The 20,720-nt window shown below is 44.3% G+C and overlaps 1 protein-coding gene across 1 annotated transcript; it reads left to right on the top strand.

Moving 5' to 3' along the window:
- The first annotated feature begins 255 nt into the window (after positions 1-255).
- On the top strand, positions 256-20,045 carry brwd1 (bromodomain and WD repeat domain containing 1). The gene is made up of 44 exons (XM_037469480.2): positions 256-632; positions 753-811; positions 945-974; positions 1,200-1,259; positions 2,140-2,290; positions 2,389-2,487; positions 3,483-3,643; positions 3,967-4,188; positions 4,870-4,970; positions 5,741-5,811; positions 5,938-6,038; positions 6,192-6,232; positions 6,363-6,464; positions 6,970-7,123; positions 7,205-7,339; positions 7,743-7,871; positions 8,138-8,286; positions 8,502-8,578; positions 8,722-8,952; positions 9,040-9,223; positions 9,564-9,648; positions 9,826-9,936; positions 10,030-10,097; positions 10,365-10,641; positions 10,745-10,861; positions 11,189-11,296; positions 11,438-11,562; positions 12,046-12,128; positions 12,347-12,458; positions 12,738-12,799; positions 12,922-13,077; positions 13,232-13,352; positions 13,525-13,650; positions 13,734-13,800; positions 13,998-14,045; positions 14,225-14,350; positions 14,432-14,584; positions 14,706-14,866; positions 14,965-15,137; positions 15,901-16,017; positions 16,118-16,306; positions 16,685-16,984; positions 17,153-17,311; positions 17,397-20,045. The coding sequence occupies exons 1-44, from the start codon at positions 596-598 to the stop codon at positions 18,905-18,907; spliced, it is 6,849 nt and encodes a 2,282-aa protein (XP_037325377.2). The 5' UTR covers positions 256-595; the 3' UTR covers positions 18,908-20,045.
- The last annotated feature ends 675 nt before the right edge of the window (positions 20,046-20,720 follow it).

Raw genomic sequence — 20,720 nt, 5'->3', positions numbered from 1 at the left:
AGTACTATTCAATTAATTCACCGACTATATGATCATGCCTTCCACCCGTTGAGGACTGGTTCTAATTACTTGACAAACATATATTTTAATCATAATTTGGTACAGCAAATTGGCCACCATTACATATGACGTCATGTGAAGAACTCACGACCGCGGTCAGAAAGAAAAGGGGGCGGCCGTTTGTTTTCTCCGCTGTGTGTAGTCAAAAAATACGCACAGAAACACACCTATATATTTCAAATAAATTTATCTTTTTTTTTAAACGCGTTGATTTGTAAATCGTGTCAACGACCCGGCTTCCGTGAATGAATGCTAACGTTGCTAGCCGTCGGGCTAACGTACACGTTCGCCTTTTGTTGCTCCTCCCCACCCCCTTTTTCCTGTGTGACTCCGCTGTGGCGGAAGTAAGTCGTATCGCTCGGGCCTCATCCTTCCAATGGCGACTGCGAACGGGCCGAATAGAAAGCGGGAGCAACCGTGGAGGGGGGTCAGAGCTGTGTAGCCGAAATTAAATAAATATATCCTGTTCTCCGTAGTCACAAAGTTATCCTGAAAAAAAAATTGCTTTCACCTCTCCAAAATTACGGCCGGTTCAATGGCCAAAAATCGGAACATTTCGCTCCTTGAGTCGGGTAAGCCGCAGAAGTAAACCCCAATTGATAGCTTGATTTGCAACGATAACGCTGCTGCTAATTGACGTCCGGGCTGCTTTTCTCCTGCTCGCGGTTAACGTCTCCGCTGTTGCCTTTCAGAGCTCTATTACTTGATATCGCGTTTCCTAACGACGGGTCCGTGTCGGAGAGCGGCGGAGGTGAGCTGGTGGGCTTTATAGACTAAAGTACAGCGTCTCTGTGTGTGTGTGTATCTCGAACTAGTTGACGAAGCTAGTTAGATTGAATTGATGCAACCTCATCTGAATTCGCCTCTCTTAATCCAACCCGCAGGTCTTGGCGAGCGAACTAGAGGAATATCAGGTGTGTATCCCGCCTGCTTCTCTAACGGCTAACGTTAGCCGGTTTCCGTTGCTTTTGACAAGAGTCAAACGGAACTTGTCCACTTTCTTTAATACTTCTGGACGTCTCCCTCCTTTGACACCCCCCCCCTCCCTGCTTTCTTTAATATCAGCTCACTCTGTACATGCTGCTGCTTTCTGTAAGGGGGGGGGTCACTCCGCTTTACCAAACTGTTGTTTTCGACAGCTCTTACCGGGGAGATTGGACTGGCTGGGAAACGAGCACCCGAGAACATATGAAGACTTGGTGAGAATTTAACTTCATATCTGTTATTGAGCTCATTGTCGGCGGTTGTTTTTGTCTCGTGACAGGGAGAGAGGAGGGGGGGGGGCTCGGTGTCCATGCTCTGTTCTTGTTTACGGTCTTTGTTCTTTTTCCTGTTGGACTACCGTTGGACTATCTTCGGTCGGGACGGTTGCCGTGCTCGCGAGTCTTTCCCCCGCCGAATTAATTCGTCGGAGGGCGGGGGGCGGTAAACTGTGCGGTCGTTCAGAAAACTGTATTTGGATCGAGGGTTTAATATTATTTAGCCTCCCGACTGTTGTACTGCAGAAAGGGTGGGTAGTTCGGCTTCTCAGCTAGGTTGAGACAGGCTCCGCTGGCCAATCAGAGAGTGAGGAGTGCTGTCTCCGCGTTAGTTAGCTTGTGACCTGCGCTGTGATTGGTCCATTAAAATAGACTCCACCCCTCTCACAATATCGGTTGAGCAGCACATGAAAACCACCCAACTGTCTTGTCTTAACATTTGTATTGACAAAACTGTAGACATTCTACAGTACCGGTAATATTATGTACTATTAATGAACAAACAGTATTATACATATAGCTGTGTTTAACTACCTTTTTAAAAAGATGTGTTTCTGGATATAATCAGTACAGAATATCTCATTACAAACTAAGAAATATTCTCACTATTGATAGATCTGTTAAAAAATAATCCAGAAAGCAGTGAGAGAATGGTTCTGACACTTGCAGGTGACATCTTCTTCAATAACTTACTTGCAAATCCCTTCATTTTAGATTGTTGTTGGCATTTTGGTGACCTGATAATCAAAACGTTTTGTTTATTCAAAAAATGTTGTATTCGGTATCATGTCTCCGCTCTGTTATTATTTTGGACCTGCAGGTTGCAGCCAACAGACATATTGCACCAGACCATTTGCTACGGATATGTAAGCAGATTGGACCAATTCTTGACAAAGAAGTGCCATCATGTGTCCCCGGTGTACACTCTCTCCTGGGGTCCGGGAAGCAGTCGATGCTTCGGACTCCGAAAGGTACATTATCTTCAAGTATTTCTGCTAAATGTATAATTAACCGGTTTTATTTTATTATTCTACATGTCTCATACACTGATCATTTATTTGTTTCTCAGACTGCGACAGAATGCGGCTCAATGCTTCGTCATATGCAGCCCTTCACCGGGGCAGACCACCAGAGAGGCCTTTCCACTGCAAGAAACCACCACACCTAGGTACGTCCCGCCTCACTCAATATTCCCCTGGGATGATTTGAAAAATGAATGAATTGGATATACTGGACATCTCTTCACAAAAGATGTTATGTGTGCTGATAAGTCAGGTGTTTGTTTTAATATTCTGTGGTCATACACACTGTACACATTGAATCTCTTGCTGTTCCTCTTTAACCCGATGGTTCAAATTTTAGCAAAAGGCCTTCTGTTAAGTTATTGTCTGATAAGTTTGGTGCGTTGCCATGAATAAGCCAGATTGGTCACTTTATCCAGTCTGTTCCCTTGAATTAGTAGATGTTATCAACACCACAATTACATTCATCATTTCATCTAAGGATTTACAAGGAATTGTTAGTGTGCTTTTGATGCTCGACTCCTTAGGTTCTTTAGGACGTCCAATTTGCTGTGACAGTTATCTACTACTCAGTGCTACAAAGATTCTAGATATACCTGTTTGCATCAATGTTTTCAAGTTTAAACCTTTGTTGGTCTTTTATTTGTTTTTGAGACGTTCTGTTGAAGTTAGTCAACTGTTTATGAAACCACTGTTTGGAGGACATGTTCCACAAAAAAGGCAATGAGAACTTTTAGCTGATGATAGCATTACGCATGGTGAACTTGTTTCTCTGATATTTAGTTGTTTCCCGTAGCAACATATACAAACCAGATGTATCAGACTTCAGCAGAAAAACTGTTCTTTGATGAGAATGGCAGTTTTGTTTCACGCAGTTGATGTTGAAATCAAATGAAAGTAGCCCGAGTGACCTCTAGCTCTTTACCGATGACGGTTTCTTGGAGGACGAGGCATTAACAAGCTCTGTTAACCCGCAGAGTAACAGCTTCTTATTTTTTCATACATTTATTTCATCTTGTGACAATCCACCTCTGATCACATTAGATTAAATCCATCCCATGCATTTGTGTTGATCCAAGTCTTGTTACAGCCCTGTAATCTCCTCACTGTTTTCTCATGACTGGCATGATTTCGTCAACAGTGATGGTCCAGCGAGGGAGAGAGCTGACAGGAGTGCAACGCTTCAGCTCCGTCAATCCCGTCAGCAACTATGAGCGCATGCGGCTGCATAGGCGGATCCTGGGGCATCTGTCTGCAGTGTACTGTATCGCATTTGATCGCACCGGTCTCAGGATCTTTACAGTAAGATGGAACTTGCCAACATATATCCCTGCTTAGAAATATACCGCTATTTAATGTGCGGTCATAACAGTGACTCTAATTTAGCCTTTGCTCTTCTGAAACACTGATAAGCACGAAGGGTCGAACTCTATATTGTTGATACTGCACATGTATGAATTGGACATTCAGCTGGTTGTTGCTGGAGATACTGGATGCTGTTGAGATCAGATCTAAGTTGCTTATATCCTGGCAGGGTCCTCAGGTGCTAGCCATAATCTTTTAATGTATTCAGTTACATCCTTGAACAGAATGGTAAAGTAGAAGTTGGTGTTTTTCTTTGTCAGGGCTCAGATGACTGTTTGGTGAAGATTTGGTCCTCGTTTGATGGAAGGCTTCATTCAACGTTGCGAGGGCACTCTGCAGAGATCACAGACCTGGCGGTCAACTATGAGAACACGCTAATTGCTGCGGGAAGCTGTGACAAGACTATCCGTGTGTGGTGCCTTCGTACCTGTGCGCCTGTGGCTGTGCTGCAGGGGCACAGTGGATCCATTACCTCCCTCCAGGTAAATGGATCTGTGTCTTCACGATATACTGCCGTTGTAGGAAGAGGGCTGTCCAATGGTATTAGAGGCAAATTAGAGAAGGTTCTTTGCTATTTAAAGTGATTTTTATCATCATTTGATGAGATTAGAATACAAGCTCTCATAATTCCATTATTGTGAGATACTTTCAAGTTTAAGTTAAAACAAAGAAACCAAAGTAAACATGAATCAGGGACCATTCCATCAGCTACTGCTGAGCAAATATTTTTAAAAGGAATAAAACGATAATTGTGGATAACTTTTTATCGCTTTCTACTTCCAACTATGATGAAATTATGCTTTGAAAATAATTTAATATATCATACTTTATTATGAATATTGGTGCCTAAAGGAAAACAACAACAAAAAGAAGAAGAAGGAGGTGATAGCAGGACTGGCAAAGTAAAAAAATAAATGTTTCCATCAGCCTTTGTATTCAATCTTCTCTTTATCGCTCTGCCAGATTCCCTCAGACAAGTGTAAAGTTCTAAAGAGCTCATGATGCCGCATGGCTGGAAACATACTTCCTGTTAACCATTGTCTGCGATCTGGTCTGGTTGTCTGGCCGGCTGTTAATATTTAACCTTCCATGTAGAATCAATGTCTTGATTTTAATATCATTTGAATAACTCGGGGTGTCAAACTTTGTTAATTTTCTCTCAGTTCTCACCGTTCGCCAAGGGCTCAAAACGTTTCATGCTGTCCACCGGAACCGATGCCATGGTCTGCTTCTGGCAGTGGGACGTCAACAACATCAACTTCAGGTCAGTGCTGCTTTCAATGGGCTTCAAATGGTGACATACGGAATTATTAAGAAAATAAAAAACTGTTACATGGTAAACCTACACATCAAAACAGATGAATGACTCTCATTTGATCAGTTTAATTTAATTTTACATTTTTGTCTCTTTCAAAATAGCAAAGATGGAGAGTGGTGTATTATAGATTTAAAGCAAACATTACATTGCTGAACAAACAGTTTAGGCTGGTAAACGCTTGTTGGATATGCGATTTATTCTCATGGAAATCAGCAGTGGATCTCTAGTAAACGAAGGAAGACCAGTCAAACTAGGTGGACTGTATTTTCTGTTGTCCCAACACAGGCTACTATATTGGTCAAATAACTGCAATCAAAGGGCGTGCTTTACGTCGACTTTCCAGCATCTAGTTGAATAGCGAGCAAGTTAAAAGTGTAAAACATTTTCTGTCATAGTGTGTCGAGTCTCACCTGGCAAAGGAATGTGACACCAGCCTGAAGTTGAAATGCCGGTCAGATTGGTTGAAGCTTAAACTTTTCTTTTAATAGATATAAAGGTGAGGAGTGGTGCTAGTATTTAAAGTAATTAAACCGCTGGGTGCAGTTGAGTAGGAGAATTATACGGGCAACTGGTCAAGACCAGTCTTTAAACTTCTAATAGTCTATATTTTCATTTGACTATGCATGTGAGTTTTTCAGTAAATTAATTTTTCCTGACAATAACGTAAAGTAACTCATATTCTGAATAAAATCAGTTTTTTCTTTATATCTTTCAAGTGATCGGCCTAACAAATTCATAGAGCGGCCGAGACCAGGAGTTCAGACTGTGTGCTCCTCATTCAGTTCAGGTAATTGGTCATTTTTGGGGGAATGTTTGTACCTGAATAACCTGTGTTCATGCTACTTCATGTTATACAGTTCAAAGAATGATCAACTTTTTATCTTCTATTGACTTTATATTTTACTTTTTTAAGGTGGGATGTTCTTAGCAACAGGAAGTACTGATGACGTCATCCGAATATATTACTTGGGAGGTGGAAGTCCAGACAAGATTTCGGAGCTCCATGAGCACACGGTGAGAACTCGCTGCAAAGCCAAACTCTCACTGTGCACCATGTTGCATTTAACACATACACCTTCAGCTACATAATGTGGTTTAACTTGGTAAATAATCAAGTTACATTAAACAACTACTAACAATTACTCCTCATCTGTGCTCTCCGTTCAGGACAAAGTCGATAGCATCCAATTCTGCCACTCAGGTGAAAGGTACGGTAGAATCGTTGTACTTTAACTCACCATGGATTCTTTAGTTGTTGCACAGTAGACATACTGTTTAATGCATACATCTAACAGTGTATAAATGGATGGTTCGGGATCTGCCGCTGTGCCTTCTCAGGTTTGTGAGCGGAAGCCGAGATGGAACAGCACGGATCTGGAAGCTCCACCTGCGTCAGCAGTGGAGGTGCATCCTGCTCAACATGTCTGCCACTCTTCCAGGGTAAGGAGCACGTTGCTGTCGTACACAAATAGGGATTCCTAGGACAGAGTCCTTCTCATGTGTCCTCAGCTCTTTTTTTCACAGATTGTGAAATAAGGAAGAAAAAGAAAAACTTCAGGAATTGAACAACTAAGGAGGGTTTACCTTATCTGGGATGGTGCAGATTAACAAAATAAAAAAATTAAAGTCATGGATTCCGAGACTGGAATCTCCTGGATGACAACATGCAGATACAACACGTGGAGAGCGAGCAGGAAAGGAGAGAAATTGTGCAATGTTAGAGATTGAGCTGTTGTGAAAGAGAGAGTACATACATCCAGTAGCAACATCCATATTGCAACAAAATATATGAGGGAAGTGTAAGGAAAACCAGGGAAATTAAACATTCCAACGATGTTTTTAGAATCTAATCGACTGTATCTCAAATATATAGTATGCTGTGAGAGTTGCTTTATGTGTTGTGTGTAATATCCAATTGGATGGTTGTTGTTTTTTACCCCCTCAGAATTGAACCATTGACTGAAGATGAGAGCTACTTTAAACCAAAAGTCACCATGGTAGCGTGGGATCGCCATGATCATACAGTCATCACGGCTGTTAACAACCATCTCCTCAAAGTGTGGAACTCCTACACAGGACAGCTGCTGCATATCCTTAAAGTAATTGTGCACCGTGTTGTCTCCCCGAGTAAATCATTTTTTTTTAAAGGGTTTAAAGACTAACTTGAAAGTTGCTTTCAGGGCCATGAGGCTGAGGTGTTTGTCCTGGAGCCGCACCCTTTTGACCCCAGGATCATCCTGTCTGCCGGCCATGACGGGAATGTCTTCATATGGGATCTGCTGCGAGGGACAAACACACAGCACTACTTCAACATGGTACGCTGTCCCCCAGCACTACCGTAACGTGGCATAGAAGAGATGCTAAACGCAGTAGTTCTGCAACACAATCGACAAGCAATACTCCTTCAAAGACCCACCATGATGCACAACATGACAGAGAGAGCTATAGGCAACACTGAGAAAAACAGCCATATTTCAGCATTTGTTTGTCCTAAGTTTAGCTTTGTGTTTTTCTTTCTGTAACCATCTGTCATTTATATTGACGAGTCTAACTGCCTTATTATTGGGCATTTTGTTTTTTCTCTCTACACAAAGTGTTTAAAAAACAAGGAGAAAAGTAAGGCCCAGCAGGATATAAAAAGAAAAGAAGCATGCAACAAACATTTTTTTTTGGCTAATGTGTTCCTGTACCTGGGGCGATTTTGTGTTTGTCATCCAGATCGAGGGCCAAGGTCATGGAGCCGTTTTCGACTGCAAATTCACCCCCGATGGGCATCGCTTTGCTTGCACAGACTCCCATGGCCATCTGCTCATCTTTGGTTTTGGCAGTTCCAAGCCGTATGAGAAGGTAAGCATACAACCTTTTTAAATCTTTACACAAATAATTGAAGCCAGAGGAAATGTTTTGTAAATGCCATTTTTAGCGATACTTGTTTTCACTTGATAAATACAGTCCAGCCTTTTCCACGTTAAGAAATAGTGATAGCCTTGGATAATTGAACTTTGGACATACGAATCAAAGTGTTTATGGATCTGAAAACACAAAACAACATAAGAAAAGTTGCAGGATGAAGACAAACCTTGAGCTTCCTCTTTCTCCTGGTCACCACACAGCTTCCAGACCAGGTGTTCTTCCACACAGACTACCGACCGCTGATCCGGGACACCAACGGCTTCGTGCTGGATGAACAGACACAGCAGGCACCCCACCTCATGCCCCCTCCTTTCTTAGTGGATGTGGATGGAAACCCCCATCCTCCAAGGTAGACATGAAGACTCCATCAGTTGTACACAGCACCTTCAGTCTTCAGCTGTTACCCGTGTTGTTCCAATGTTTGTCCCTGTGGCATTATGATAAAGCAATACTGAGAAGAGTTCAAAATGTGGGTTTGTCATGAAGATAGTAACCATTGGACATCTAAATGCGACTTGTTCCACAATTTACTTTTTTTTTTAAACATCTTTGCTTGATTCTCAGGTACCAGCGTCTCGTCCCAGGAAGGGAGAACATTGCTGCTCAACACCTGGTTCCTCAGCTAGGATACGTAGCCACCAGTAAGCAGCCGGCCATAATCTAAGAACATTTGAAGCATGTCCTTTATGACTTCTGAAGCCACACAAAGTGTTTGACCAGGGTGAACCTACTGCTACACTCATACTCATGCTCTTGGTTTCTCTTTTTTCGATGGCGTCTTCAGGCGATGGCGAGGTTGTGGAGCAGGTGATCAGCCAGCAGACCGCAGAGCACGACGAAGTTGTGATACGACGCAGCACCCTTTTGGACGAGGCCATCCGAAATCTCCAGCAGCAACAAGACCGACGGAGCCATCACGGGACAGAGTTGGCGCCGGTGGCCGAAGAAGGACCAGAAGGGCAGGCTGAGGCTCAGTCCCTCGCCTTGGCTCCAGCACCGAGCACGCCGCGTAGAGGTATCAATACACCACCAGTGTTTTGGCTGATTCTCTCTGTTGATCCAGCGGCCTGTTGGATGCTAGGTATGTGATCCTTCTTTGCAGTGTCTGTGAACGATCGAGCTGAAGTGCAGTCCCCCCCTAATGTGGGCCTGCGCCGCAGCGGGCAGGTGGAGGGGGTCCGGCAGATGCACCAGAATGCACCTCGCAGCCAGATGGCCACAGAGAGAGACCTGCAGGCCTGGAGGCGCAGGGTGGTGGTGCCTGAGGTGGGACCCAGCAGCTACAGGTACCAGAGCTTTAGCATCCCCCCTGTGGACAATTTTGCTTTTGTGTGCCCGGAAATCTCTGCACCCTTGTGGTTTTGTATGTTATGTTTCCAAGTGGAAATAGATTCTTCTTCCATTTTAGATCACATAAATATTTGAATGATACTCAATGGAATACACCCACCCCTTCCAAAAAGAGGTTCCTAAACATACCCATCAATGAACCACTCAGATCTGTCCCCTCAGGATGATTCAGAGGATGAACCTCACACTGCTCAGTGGTTCACATATCTAATGATAGTGTACTTGACATTTTGTGGCTTTTCCACTTGAATTTCATCCTGTGTGTTTGTTTTTTAGGATCCAGGAGCGCGTTCGAGCGGCCAGAGGAGACGAGGAGATACTCCTGTATAATGCAAAGAAGAGACGCATCATCTACACCAGGGTAGGTTTCACTAGATTAAAATGGCTTATTGTGAATAATCATCAGTCTTTACTGTAGTGTAAGAAATCAAAATACGTATACTGTGAATAAAAACGTATCTTCACAACTGTGTCTCTCAACTGTTTCGGTACAAGTCTTTGCGCTGGTATTAAAAATCGGCCCCATCTGTCCCCTCAGGATGATTCAGAGGATGAGCCTCACACTACGAAGCGAGCACACGGCCACAGTGACGCGCTGGAATTCCTCGACATGTCATGCGAAGAGGGAGAGGAGACGGCAAGTTCCGAGGTGCACACTGATTCAAACCTCTTGTCCGCTCTCCTGTGGCGTCGCTAAAAAGTCATTTACAAGCCTCTGTGGTCTTTTTTTTGGTCTGTTTAGGAACACGAGTTGGATGGCAGTGAAATGGATTCCAATGATGAGGAAGAGTGGAATAGTGACAGCTCACGGTATAACGTCCAACACTGTGCTAGACCTCATTATAACTTGTTTGAACTTATTTACAGTGCCAAATCAAAGAGTGTTCCTGAATCACAAAACATGGTTCTATACACACTATAAACACTCTTTTCTTTCATATTAAAATGTTGCGTTACTTGTATTGTCTTAAGTGGCAATCCCCAAGCAGGTTGAAACAAATAACTGAACTATGTCCTTTGGCCTGTTTTCTTATATGTAACTTTAAATCTTAATTGTGGCTGCTTGTGACCATACAGTCAAACGTCCAGCGAGTACTCCGACTGGACGGCAGACGCTGGTATCAACCTGCAACCCTCCGCCTCTGTGTCGTCACGGAAACGAGCACAGCGCAGACTCAGCAGCTCGGAGGAGGAGGAGGAAGTGAATGATGAGGAGGAGGAGGAAGATGAAGAAGAAGAAGAAGAGGAGGAGGAAGAGAAGAAGCAGCAGCAGCAGCAGCAGAGTGATGAGGAGGAAAAAGCTTGCAAGAAAAGCAAAGGGAAGTCCAAAAAAGCAAAGAACAAGTCACCCAGGGTGAGTTACTGAACACACTGCCAACAGTAGCCAACCCAACTTCTGTTACTCTGCTACGGTCGTGGAGGAAATATAAAGATGAATCTACATTTTACATCTTCAGCGTCCAAAGGTCAGACCATCCATCAACAGAGAAGTGTCCAACGAGTTCAGACCCTCAACCTGGATCACTGATGTCATTCCCAGGAAGTCTCCTTTTGTTCCCCAAATGGGCGATGAGGTATGTACTTCACTTTAAGAAAGGTAATAGGAGAATCACATTCTGTGAAGTTAGGAGGATTGAGTAATAATGCATTTAGTTTATGTTGTAGTGTACACATTTGCTCTTTAAAGTAGAGCAGCTGTATGTATTTATACATATTTTATTGTTTGGGTGTCGGACTCATTTTAGGTTCGGGCCAAATACGAAAGGGGCCAGACCATTAAACTCTGGCGGCGGGAGGATTTGGCCCGCAGGCCACGAGTTTGACGTGTGTTTTAGTGGTTTAACAGGACACCATGATCACGATCCTGTTCCTCATAAGCTCCAAATCTCTTGTCTTGTCAGGTGATCTACTTTCGGCAGGGACACGAGGCCTACGTTGAGGCAGTGAGTCGAGGTGACCTGTATCCCATAAACTTGGACAAACAGCCCTGGAAGAAAATGGAGCTACGGGTAAGATGAAGGCAAATCAGAAGATAATAAAAATGTTCTTGTTACAGCTCGGAAGAATTCTGAAAAACATAATTTATTAAATCTAAACTGATAAAAGAACCCTTTTGAACAGTTTTCTTTTTTTTTCCAAATGTGTTCTAGGACCAAGAGTTTGTGAAGATCACAGGAATCAAATACGAAGTCTGCCCTCCAACACTTTGCTGTCTGAAGCTGACTCTTATTGACCACGGCACTGGCAAAATATCTGACAAGTCTTTTTCGGTCAAGTAAGCAGCTCGGTTCTTCTCCTTGCTATTTCCATTAGCATTAGTAGCTCAACTCAAAGGTGGCATTCACCATGAAAGTACATAATATGGAGGTTAAGATTCTAAAATCTATTCTGGGCTACATTTTGTTTGAGGGTCAGCGCAATTCTGAGAATCAGATTCTGCAAATATGTTTAATAGTATTACCAGGGGACCTCAGCTGATGGAAAGAAAATGTGGCACAACGTATGTGTTTCATGCAGCATATTTGCAAGCGAAGTAAAGTCTGTGTTATACTTGATTAGAAGGTCCAAACACACCAATGCAATCATAAACCCCAAAATGGGGGGTATTTAACAAATGAATGACAAAATTAAGATAAAATACAACATTTACTATTACAGAAATATATTCCTCTGCGAACGGGGCTGCAGACCGTACAAGTGTAAATATCCCAAACCTTTATTTGATTGTATTTTCACGTGATTTGCTTTTCTCCCACAGGTATCACGACATGCCAGATGTGATAGATTTCCTCGTGTTGAGGCAGAGTTACGACGAAGCGCTGCGGAGAAACTGGCAGCCAAGTAAGTTGGTGCACTTGGCTCACTGTGAAGTCTTGGCTTTGAGACCAAGTAGCATCCTCTTTGTACTCTGTCTCATTTATTTCTAATAGAGAAGAACTGTTTACATTTCAAACTAATAAGTACCCCGGATGAAGTTCCACTGTGAGGATTATTCAGAAATCCTGTGTCGATGTGGATTTTTCCTCCTCATTGATCGGGTATCATCTTGTCCTGTGCAGGTGACCGGTTCCGCTCAGTGATAGACGATGCCTGGTGGTTTGGGAGCATCGTCTGCCAGGAGCCCTACCAGCCCGAATACCCTGACAGCCTCTTCCAGTGCTTCAAAGTCAGGTAGGAAAACACACTGGAGATGTGGTGGCTCTGAATATCAGCCAGTTTCCAGGACAGACTGCTGCCATAGTCGTTCCCAAGACAAGTCTCTCTGCCCTCTAGTGGTTATTTAAGAGGCAGGAAGGTGTCATATCTGTCCCACTGTTCTTACAACAGTAACCTGTGTTGTTCATTTTTTTATTTTTTTAACTACTTTTCATGGTTAAAATGTTTTAATTCAGCCCTCATCTCGCAAGGAAAATGTTTAATGGGATTTTATTTTTGTGTGTTTTATCCCAGATGGGACAACGGAGAAACTGAAAAACTGAGTCCCTGGGATGTCGAACCAATTCCAGATGGTGGTAATTAAGTCTTTTTTTATTAGCTTATCTCTGTGCCTCTCCAAACACAGAAATGATGTCCATTCATAGAGGGGGGGTAATGGGGTCAATGCATACAGAATAAGTGTTTCCCTGCCATGCAGCCCAGCATCCAGAGACTGAAGGAGGTGGTATCCCTGTGACTGAAGATGAGATGAATGAGCTGATGTACAAGCCTCTGCCCGGGGAGTGGGGGGAGACGAGCAGGGACGCCGAGTGCGAGCGCATCGTCGCCGGCATCGACCAGCTCATCGCCGTTGGTGTGTATGCGCGGACAAGCTCTCAATCGCACACTTCTGCCATCACAAGTCCGGTCCCAATTCACTCGCATCAGCGTATCGATTGGTTCCTTTAACAAGGAAATGTTGTCTTCCGATTTGTACTTACCCGCCTTCCACTGTGTTCCTGCTATAGAGATCGCAGCTCCCTTTTCTGGTCCTGTGGACTTAGTCCAGTATCCCACCTACTGCACTGTAATCGCCTATCCCACTGACCTGGGCACCATCAGACTGAGACTCTGTAACAGATTCTACAGGTCAGTCCCACCTCCTCCCTTCTACCACCCAACACAGCGCATGGAAGCATTTCCACAGTCGACCTTCGACCACCCAGCGCTGTCCTTGAAATCCTTTCTTCAGCGCTGGAATTGGTCTTTTTGTTTGTGAAGATGCTGTGTAATCCATTTGTTCCCCTCTGGTGATCCACAGGCACCTCTCAGCATTAATTTGGGACGCCAGGTATATTGCACACAACGCCCGCACTTTCAATGAGCCAAGGAGCAAGATTGCCCACTCTGCAAAGATCATCACAAATGTCCTCCAGAAATTTGTAAAGTACGTTTTGCTCATTGTTTGAACAGGCACAGGGTCAATTCATTCTTACACACTAAATTGACACACTCTTCCTACTCCTCCAGTAATCCCAGCTGCACAGATATCATGGAGATTTACAATGCTGTGGAGGAAATGGACGATGATGATGAGGTAAGTGTTTGCTGCTGGGACATTTCTCAGTTAGTTTTAGGAAACCTAAGTATCCCATAAACTGTTACCATTGACTGTTAAAAAGATCTTTTTTAAAATTTTAGTAATTCATCTAAAAGTGACTTTTGCATCTGAAAAATAATCTGGTTTATAAACAGACTCAAATAATCCAAATTAATACTGAATACTGCCTACAGGAGGATACAGAAGCACCAGGAACATCTTCTGGACACCGACTGCGCCAGGTACAGAGATGATGGGATAGAATTGTTCCATTAACATTGATTCTCATAAAATCATCTGAAACTGACTTTTTTTTTTTTTGAAATTCGGTAGCAGATAATTTGGGTTAATGATTAATTGGCAGCAGATGGCCAGCATTACATGTCATAAGGATTTCCTCTTTCCCTCCTCTGCATGGCAGCGCTCTGTGGAGGTGGTGCCTGACAGAGACGCCTGGAAGGAACAGTGCAAGAGTCTGCTCATCTACATTTTTGAGTGTGAGGACTCTGAGCCGTTCAGGCAGCCTGTGGATCCTCAGAACTATCCGGTGAGTCAACGCAACGACATCTTTCTGTTTGTGCGCCAGTGTTTTGATGACGTCTAAATCTAGTTTTGTTTACTTGTCCAGGACTACCATGACATCATTGATACGCCAATGGACCTTAACACGGTGAAACGGACCTTGTTTGAAGACCGCTATGACAACCCCGTGGAACTTTGCAAAGACACCCGGCTAATATTTGCAAACGCTAAAGCCTACACACCCAATAAACGCTCCAAGGTAAGCAGGTCTTGAAGGAGCAGTGTCCCCATAATGGCCCTATAATGCTTGACATAATCAAAAAATCAATTTGTGTTTTATTTTTTAGCTCCTCCTGCTAATCTTTTCTGTTGCATTCTAGATTTATAGCATGACCTTGAGGATCTCTGCCTTCTTTGAGGAGCAAATCCGAACAATCATATCAGAGTACAAAACTGCCATCAAAAGCAGCGACAGACTCCGGCGCAGTCAGAGGTTCCGGAAGAAAATGCAGCAGCAGGATCAATCCAATGCCTCATCAAGGTCGGAATTTTTAAAAATGTAATAATCTGATAAACAGTCACTGCAGAGCAGTGGACGAGGGGTCTGATGAAAAGTTGCATTGTCTTTTTTGACTGTAGTCAAAAGAAAGGTGCTGTAAAAACTCAGGAAAAAGTGGAATCGACATCAGTGAACAAATCTACCTCAGCCAAAGTGACTGTTCCTGAGAGAGCCTGCAGGAGTCGACGCAGGAGACCAGGTCACAGCTCCTCCGAGGATGACTTTGCCTCCAAAACTGCTTTGTCAATGCCAGGTACAAAAGGCCGTCTCGTAGTTGTTCTCTCAAGGCTGGAACGTGCTTCTGCGTCTTGTGTTGACGGTCTCTTTTCCGTTCATGGTTCAAAAAGGCTTGCGCGTGTTGCAAAGCAATTCACCTCCAGAACACCAGGTGGAGTAACGTTTTCTGTCGAAGACGACCTAGAGAGTGACTTCTTTGTGTGTGGAAGTCGTTGGTTTGTTTATTTATTTATCAGACTTTTTTGCCCCGTGCATCGCCACTGCTGCTTTTCAATGCATTATTTTCCTCCACAACTTTGTAAACCCCTCGACCGGCCAGCGATGTTTGCGGAGATCTGCGTCCACTTTAAGCACGCCATTCGCACGTCCTTTATAGTCCGCCAATGACGGGTTGTATCAGTGGTCATATTTACGGATTTCTTCTGACAAAAACTCTCTTCTCTCGTAAAAAATCTTTCGTTCGTTATCCTCATAACTTCAGCAAAGGCCCAACACCCAACTTCTTCTCTCCCCTCTTTCAACCCTTAAACATCCGGCTGCCTGAACAGCGCAGACTAGTGCCGCGCTTTGCATCACTTCGTTGATTGGATGATGGATAGCAATTCAACGACACACAAAACCTTTGTTTACGCAACTATTTACGTCACACTATTTCAGCCTTTTGAAAAGGGAAGGCAGAACTGTGAAACGTTCTGTTTGCAACTAACTGGCTCTGGTTGCTTTACTTTTTCTTTGTCGTCTTTGACTGAAAATGTGTTTTTTTTTTAATTGTATTTCAGAGTCTGACAGTGAGAGTGAGTCGCAGGAGGAGAAGCAGCGTGGTTCATCAAGGCACCATCGACTCAGACGGAAAGCAAGAGTCACGAGAAGCAAACGGGCCAAGCAGAGGAAAGAAGGTGGGGACTTTCCTCTTAAAATCCACTTTTCACTTATGCTGCATTTCAGTGGGGCATTCCTTAAGTTTTATTTCTTAATTCTTGTTTCTTCCCACTGCAGAGAGCGATAGTGAGGAGGAGGAAGAGGAGGAGGAGGAAGAGGAGGAAGAAGTGGACGACGACGACAGTGAGGGTGAGGACGGAAAGAGGCCCTCCCAGTCTTTACGTCGCCGCTACCCGAGCAGGAACAAGAGCAGCAGGAGCACACGGTTGACCAGGAACAACGCCGGCACAGACGGGAAGCACGCAGGTAAACACAACTACCGCCCTCCCTCTGCGTGGCGTCTAAACGCCCTCCCTCTGCGTGGCGTCTAAACGCCCTCCCTCTGCGTGGCGTCTAAACGCCCTCCCTCTGCGTGGCGTCTAAACGCCCTCCCTCTGCGTGGCGTCTAAACGCCCTCCCTCTGCGTGGCGTCTAAACGCCCTCCCTCTGCGTGGCGTCTAAACGCCCTCCCTCTGCGTGGCGGCTAACGCCCTCCCTCTGCGTGGCGGCTAACGCCCTCCCTCTGCGTGGCGGCTAACGCCCTCCCTCTGCGTGGCGGCTAACGCCCTCCCTCTGCGTGGCGGCTAACGCCCTCCCTCTGCGTGGCGGCTAACGCCCTCCCTCTGCGTGGCGTCTTGCTTTCAGAGGGCACAGCCGAGGTGAACGGTCACAGCAGCAGATCATCTGGCAGGGAGAGGCGTCGCCACCGGGACTCTGACCGGGAAGAGGAGGTCACGGTCCGCCGGTCGCTCAAGAGGAAGACGGCGAGGGCGGCTGTGAATAAGATGAAACTCCTTGAGGCATCCGACGAGGACTTTGAGGAGCGGGATGAGGAAGAGAAGCCGAGGAGGAGCAGCAGCCGCCTTCGCCACTCCGTCCGGGCCGGCAAGCGTAACACGGTGATCCAGAGCAGCTCCGATTCTGATGAAGAGCCATCAAGGCGGGGTATGAATAAGCTCTTCTCCAGACTTTTATCTCACAGCCAACATTTTAACATTTAGATTCAGAAAGAGTTTCTTTTTTTATTATCAAAAGCAGAGTGTAGTTATACATTACACTGTGTTTTATGTTTTTGGCGGCTTTTAAATTCTGCCCCTTTGTTCTCTTTTGTAGCTTCAAGGACCACTAAAGAATCTGGTTGCGAATCCAACGAGGAGGAGGAAGGCAACAACAGCGCCGCTTCATCCTCCTCCCAGAATCTGCAGAACGGCGACTCAAAATCTAAAAAGCGTAAAAGGAAATCACGACAAGCTGCTGAAAAGAAGGGAAATGGTGAGAATTTCTTTACTTTTTTGTAATTGCCCCTTGCTTGAAATTGTGAAATATGTATCTGAAATTATTTATTTTTCCTTTGAAGATACGTCGTCCCAGATGAATGGATACAGCAAAAAACATCAAGGGTCTGACAGCAACTCTGAGCAAGAGGAAGCTGCAGAGGAGAGTTCTGGAGAAGCGGAAGTTTCTTTGTCTCAGAAACCCTCGAGAAGCACGGCAACCCATCACGCCAGAAAAAAGAGGATTACTAGTGAGGAGGAGGAGGATGAGGAAGAGGATGATGATGAGGAGGAGGAGGTCACTGAACGCAGGACCACGCGACATAAACTTCCCGTCAGCTCAGATGAAGAGAAGATCCACAGTTCTCCGAAACACTTGCACCAAAATGGAAGAAATGTGGAGGAAGCGGTCCACAAGGAATCTAAGAAAAAGTGTAAAGTTTCACCGTCAAAAAGCCAAGATAAACAAAAATCTGCCTCAAATAACAAACCGGATGGTGCTGAATCAGAGGAACCCGGCGAGTCTCCAAAGAGATCCAGCGGACGCAAGACTTCCAAAAGACTGGCAAAGGATGAGGAACTCAAAGTGGAGAGCAATCACTCCAGTGAGGAATCAGAGGTTGAAACCAGGTCAAAGAGGCCGGTGAGAAACAAGACCAAATCTAAGCGGCCTCGCGGCGACACCTCGGCTTCACAGAGCTCTGAGCAGGAATACAAACCCGAGAGGAAGTCGAGGAGGAAACGCTCCACCGGCTCGTCGGACGAGGGGTCGGATCATTTCGACGGCGCCTTCAACAGGCGGCGGAATCTCCGAGCCCTCCCAAAGAAGAAATACATCAGTGACAACTCTCTCTCTGAGGAAGAGCCTGCAAGCCTGCAGCGTAAACAGGGAAACGGTAACAAAGCAGCCACGACGACACTGGCAGGCGACCGCTACAATACGAGGGAGTCGAACAGAACCTCGCCCACTGAAGCCAGGAACACGCAGTCTTCCAGCAGGAAACGCATTTACTCCTCGGACTCTGAAGAAGACGAGGATGGAGAGAAGGAGCCAGTGTCCAAGAACATTAAAAACAGAAATGTGGGCCCCTTGAAGCGGCCCAGAAGGGAAGCCGCGCGAGAGGACGGCGTCAAATCCCAGTCCGATTGCAGCGAGGAGACTGAGCGAGAAGACGCCGGCCGCTCGAGGAGCGTGAAGAGCAGCAGGCGACTCAAACTCAAACTCAAACGGAAGGAGAGCCACGGCGGCAGCAGCAACCGCAGCGCCGACTCGGAGAGCGAGCGGTCGTCTCCGGCCTCTGAGAACTCGTCGGCCAGCTCGGGGTCCCGCAGCAGCCCAAAGAGGAGGAGTCAAAGGCGGGCCGTGCCGGACGAGAGGCCCGCAGGCCGCCAGCTGAGGCAGCGCCGCCGCCACCACCACCACCACCGCGAACGCTCCGCCTCGGAAGAAGAAGAAGAAGAGGAGGAGGAGGAGCAGGAGGATGAGGAGCATGAGGATGAGGAGTACAGCAACGAGACGAGCAGAAAGCGGAAGACGCCCGTGAAGACTCGCAACCGGGGGAAGCGAACGGTGATTTACCACGACAGCGAGTAAAGGGGGCGGAGCAGCCGGAGCTGCGGAGGAGGGCGGGAAACTGACTTAAACTGGAGACCTTTTTGGAGACACTCGACGGTAGTAGCACTGGAGTCCTCGAAAGTAAATGCTGTGAATCTGTTTCATTCAGGGATATTTATATTTTCTATGAAAAACATGTTTATAGATGTAATACAAATTCAAGCATTTGAAAAAGCTGGTTTTCACAAGGATACAGAGCAAAGCGCCACCTCCCATCCTGCTTTTTGTGATTTTTTTGGCCAGCGGAGTCACCATTCTGGGGAATCTTGTCAGCTTGGGTGCTAATCTCATATACCTCTGTTAAATGGCTTGCACTAAGATACACTGTAATGAGGTATTTCATACACTAGTTTTGCATTAGAAACTCAGGGGTCAAATAAGTTTACTGTAGTCTCAGACATGCAGTTGTTTTTTGAGCTGAAGTAAAGGACAAGAAACAATTCCACGTTGGCAGATGTCCAAGCACACTCACTGGGACACAACGGATTTTTGTTCAGACTACAGCACTCCTTTGTAAATCCACACACTTAATGCTTGACTGTATTCAGAGTTGATATGAGCCAAATGAACGAACATGTATCTCCCCCATACCATTTCATTTTTGTATTCATTAGTTTTGTTTCTATTGAATAGATGTAAATAGTTGATAAAGTTAGTCTGAAAGGATTGTTGTCCGTGACAAAACGTTTATTTAAATTTTTAGCTTTTTTTTTTATTTTCCTTACTTTTTTTCTGTTTCTTTTTTACTGTTAACTACATTGTCTTGCCATATGTCACAAATTGGTACCTTTTTGCTAAGTACATGTAAACAAAAGTACTTACTGCAAAAAACTGTGATTTCTCATATTGGGAAGACCTTTTTATTGTTGTCCTGTGTTATCTACTTTCAGTATTAAATTGATTTTCTGAGATGACTTAAGACATTTTGCCAGTCACATGGTTTAGTTTTGTTTATGGGGAGGTTTCTAAATACAGTTGCTTTAACATTTTGCTTAATGTTTTTCATACTACACCTTTAATAAATCAGTTTCACAGGGAAACTGTTAATGCAATGTGGTTGTGGAGTGCAATGATTGAGTTATTCTTCATATTAATAAAGACATAATTTCAAGGTGTATTTGTGTTTTAGTCCACCCTCTCCATTGACATCATAAATATTCAATGATTCAAGTTCTCGCTCAGTTAACTCATTGCAGGTATACGTTAAATGCACTTAAATAGAATTTTGATCCATGATAACTGATGCTCTAGACAAGATTGTTTGTCACAAATTATAGGAATAATTCACAAGTTTGAAAAATATATTTACAGGGAATAAAATAGTTTCCATAATGTTCATCGATAAATTCAAAGGACATTCACTTCTCTTGTAGTTTAAGACTTAGAGATTAATTTAGATGGTCATACATTTAATTGAATAGAGACCATGCTGCATATAGTGTTGGTGCTCTTAAATCAATACTGCCAGGCAGACATCCATTAAAATGCTTTAAAGCAATGAATAGAAAATAGATTTATATGTAAATCAACTTTCAGATGAAAAACTATTAGCATTTCCTAAGCTTTCTTTATTAACCGTTTTTCATTGTATATTTTGTATAGTTAAATATACTTTTAATATCGTATACAACTATTCAGGTAAACGGGAGATTCTAAGTTTTTTCATGATGCAAGACAACCTGATTAAATAAATTGTCTAACCAACGTCGCTTTTGTATGACGTCATTGTGTAAAGATTTTCATTAGCTGTTCGCACTTTCGATACATGTCTTACTTTTTTATTATTATTGAT

The sequence above is a fragment of the Pungitius pungitius genome, chromosome 3 (assembly GCF_949316345.1).
Source record: "Pungitius pungitius chromosome 3, fPunPun2.1, whole genome shotgun sequence".
Taxonomy (NCBI): domain Eukaryota; kingdom Metazoa; phylum Chordata; class Actinopteri; order Perciformes; family Gasterosteidae; genus Pungitius; species Pungitius pungitius.
The sequence above is the reverse complement of the archived record's forward strand: the minus strand, read 5'-3'. Positions and strand labels throughout refer to the sequence as shown.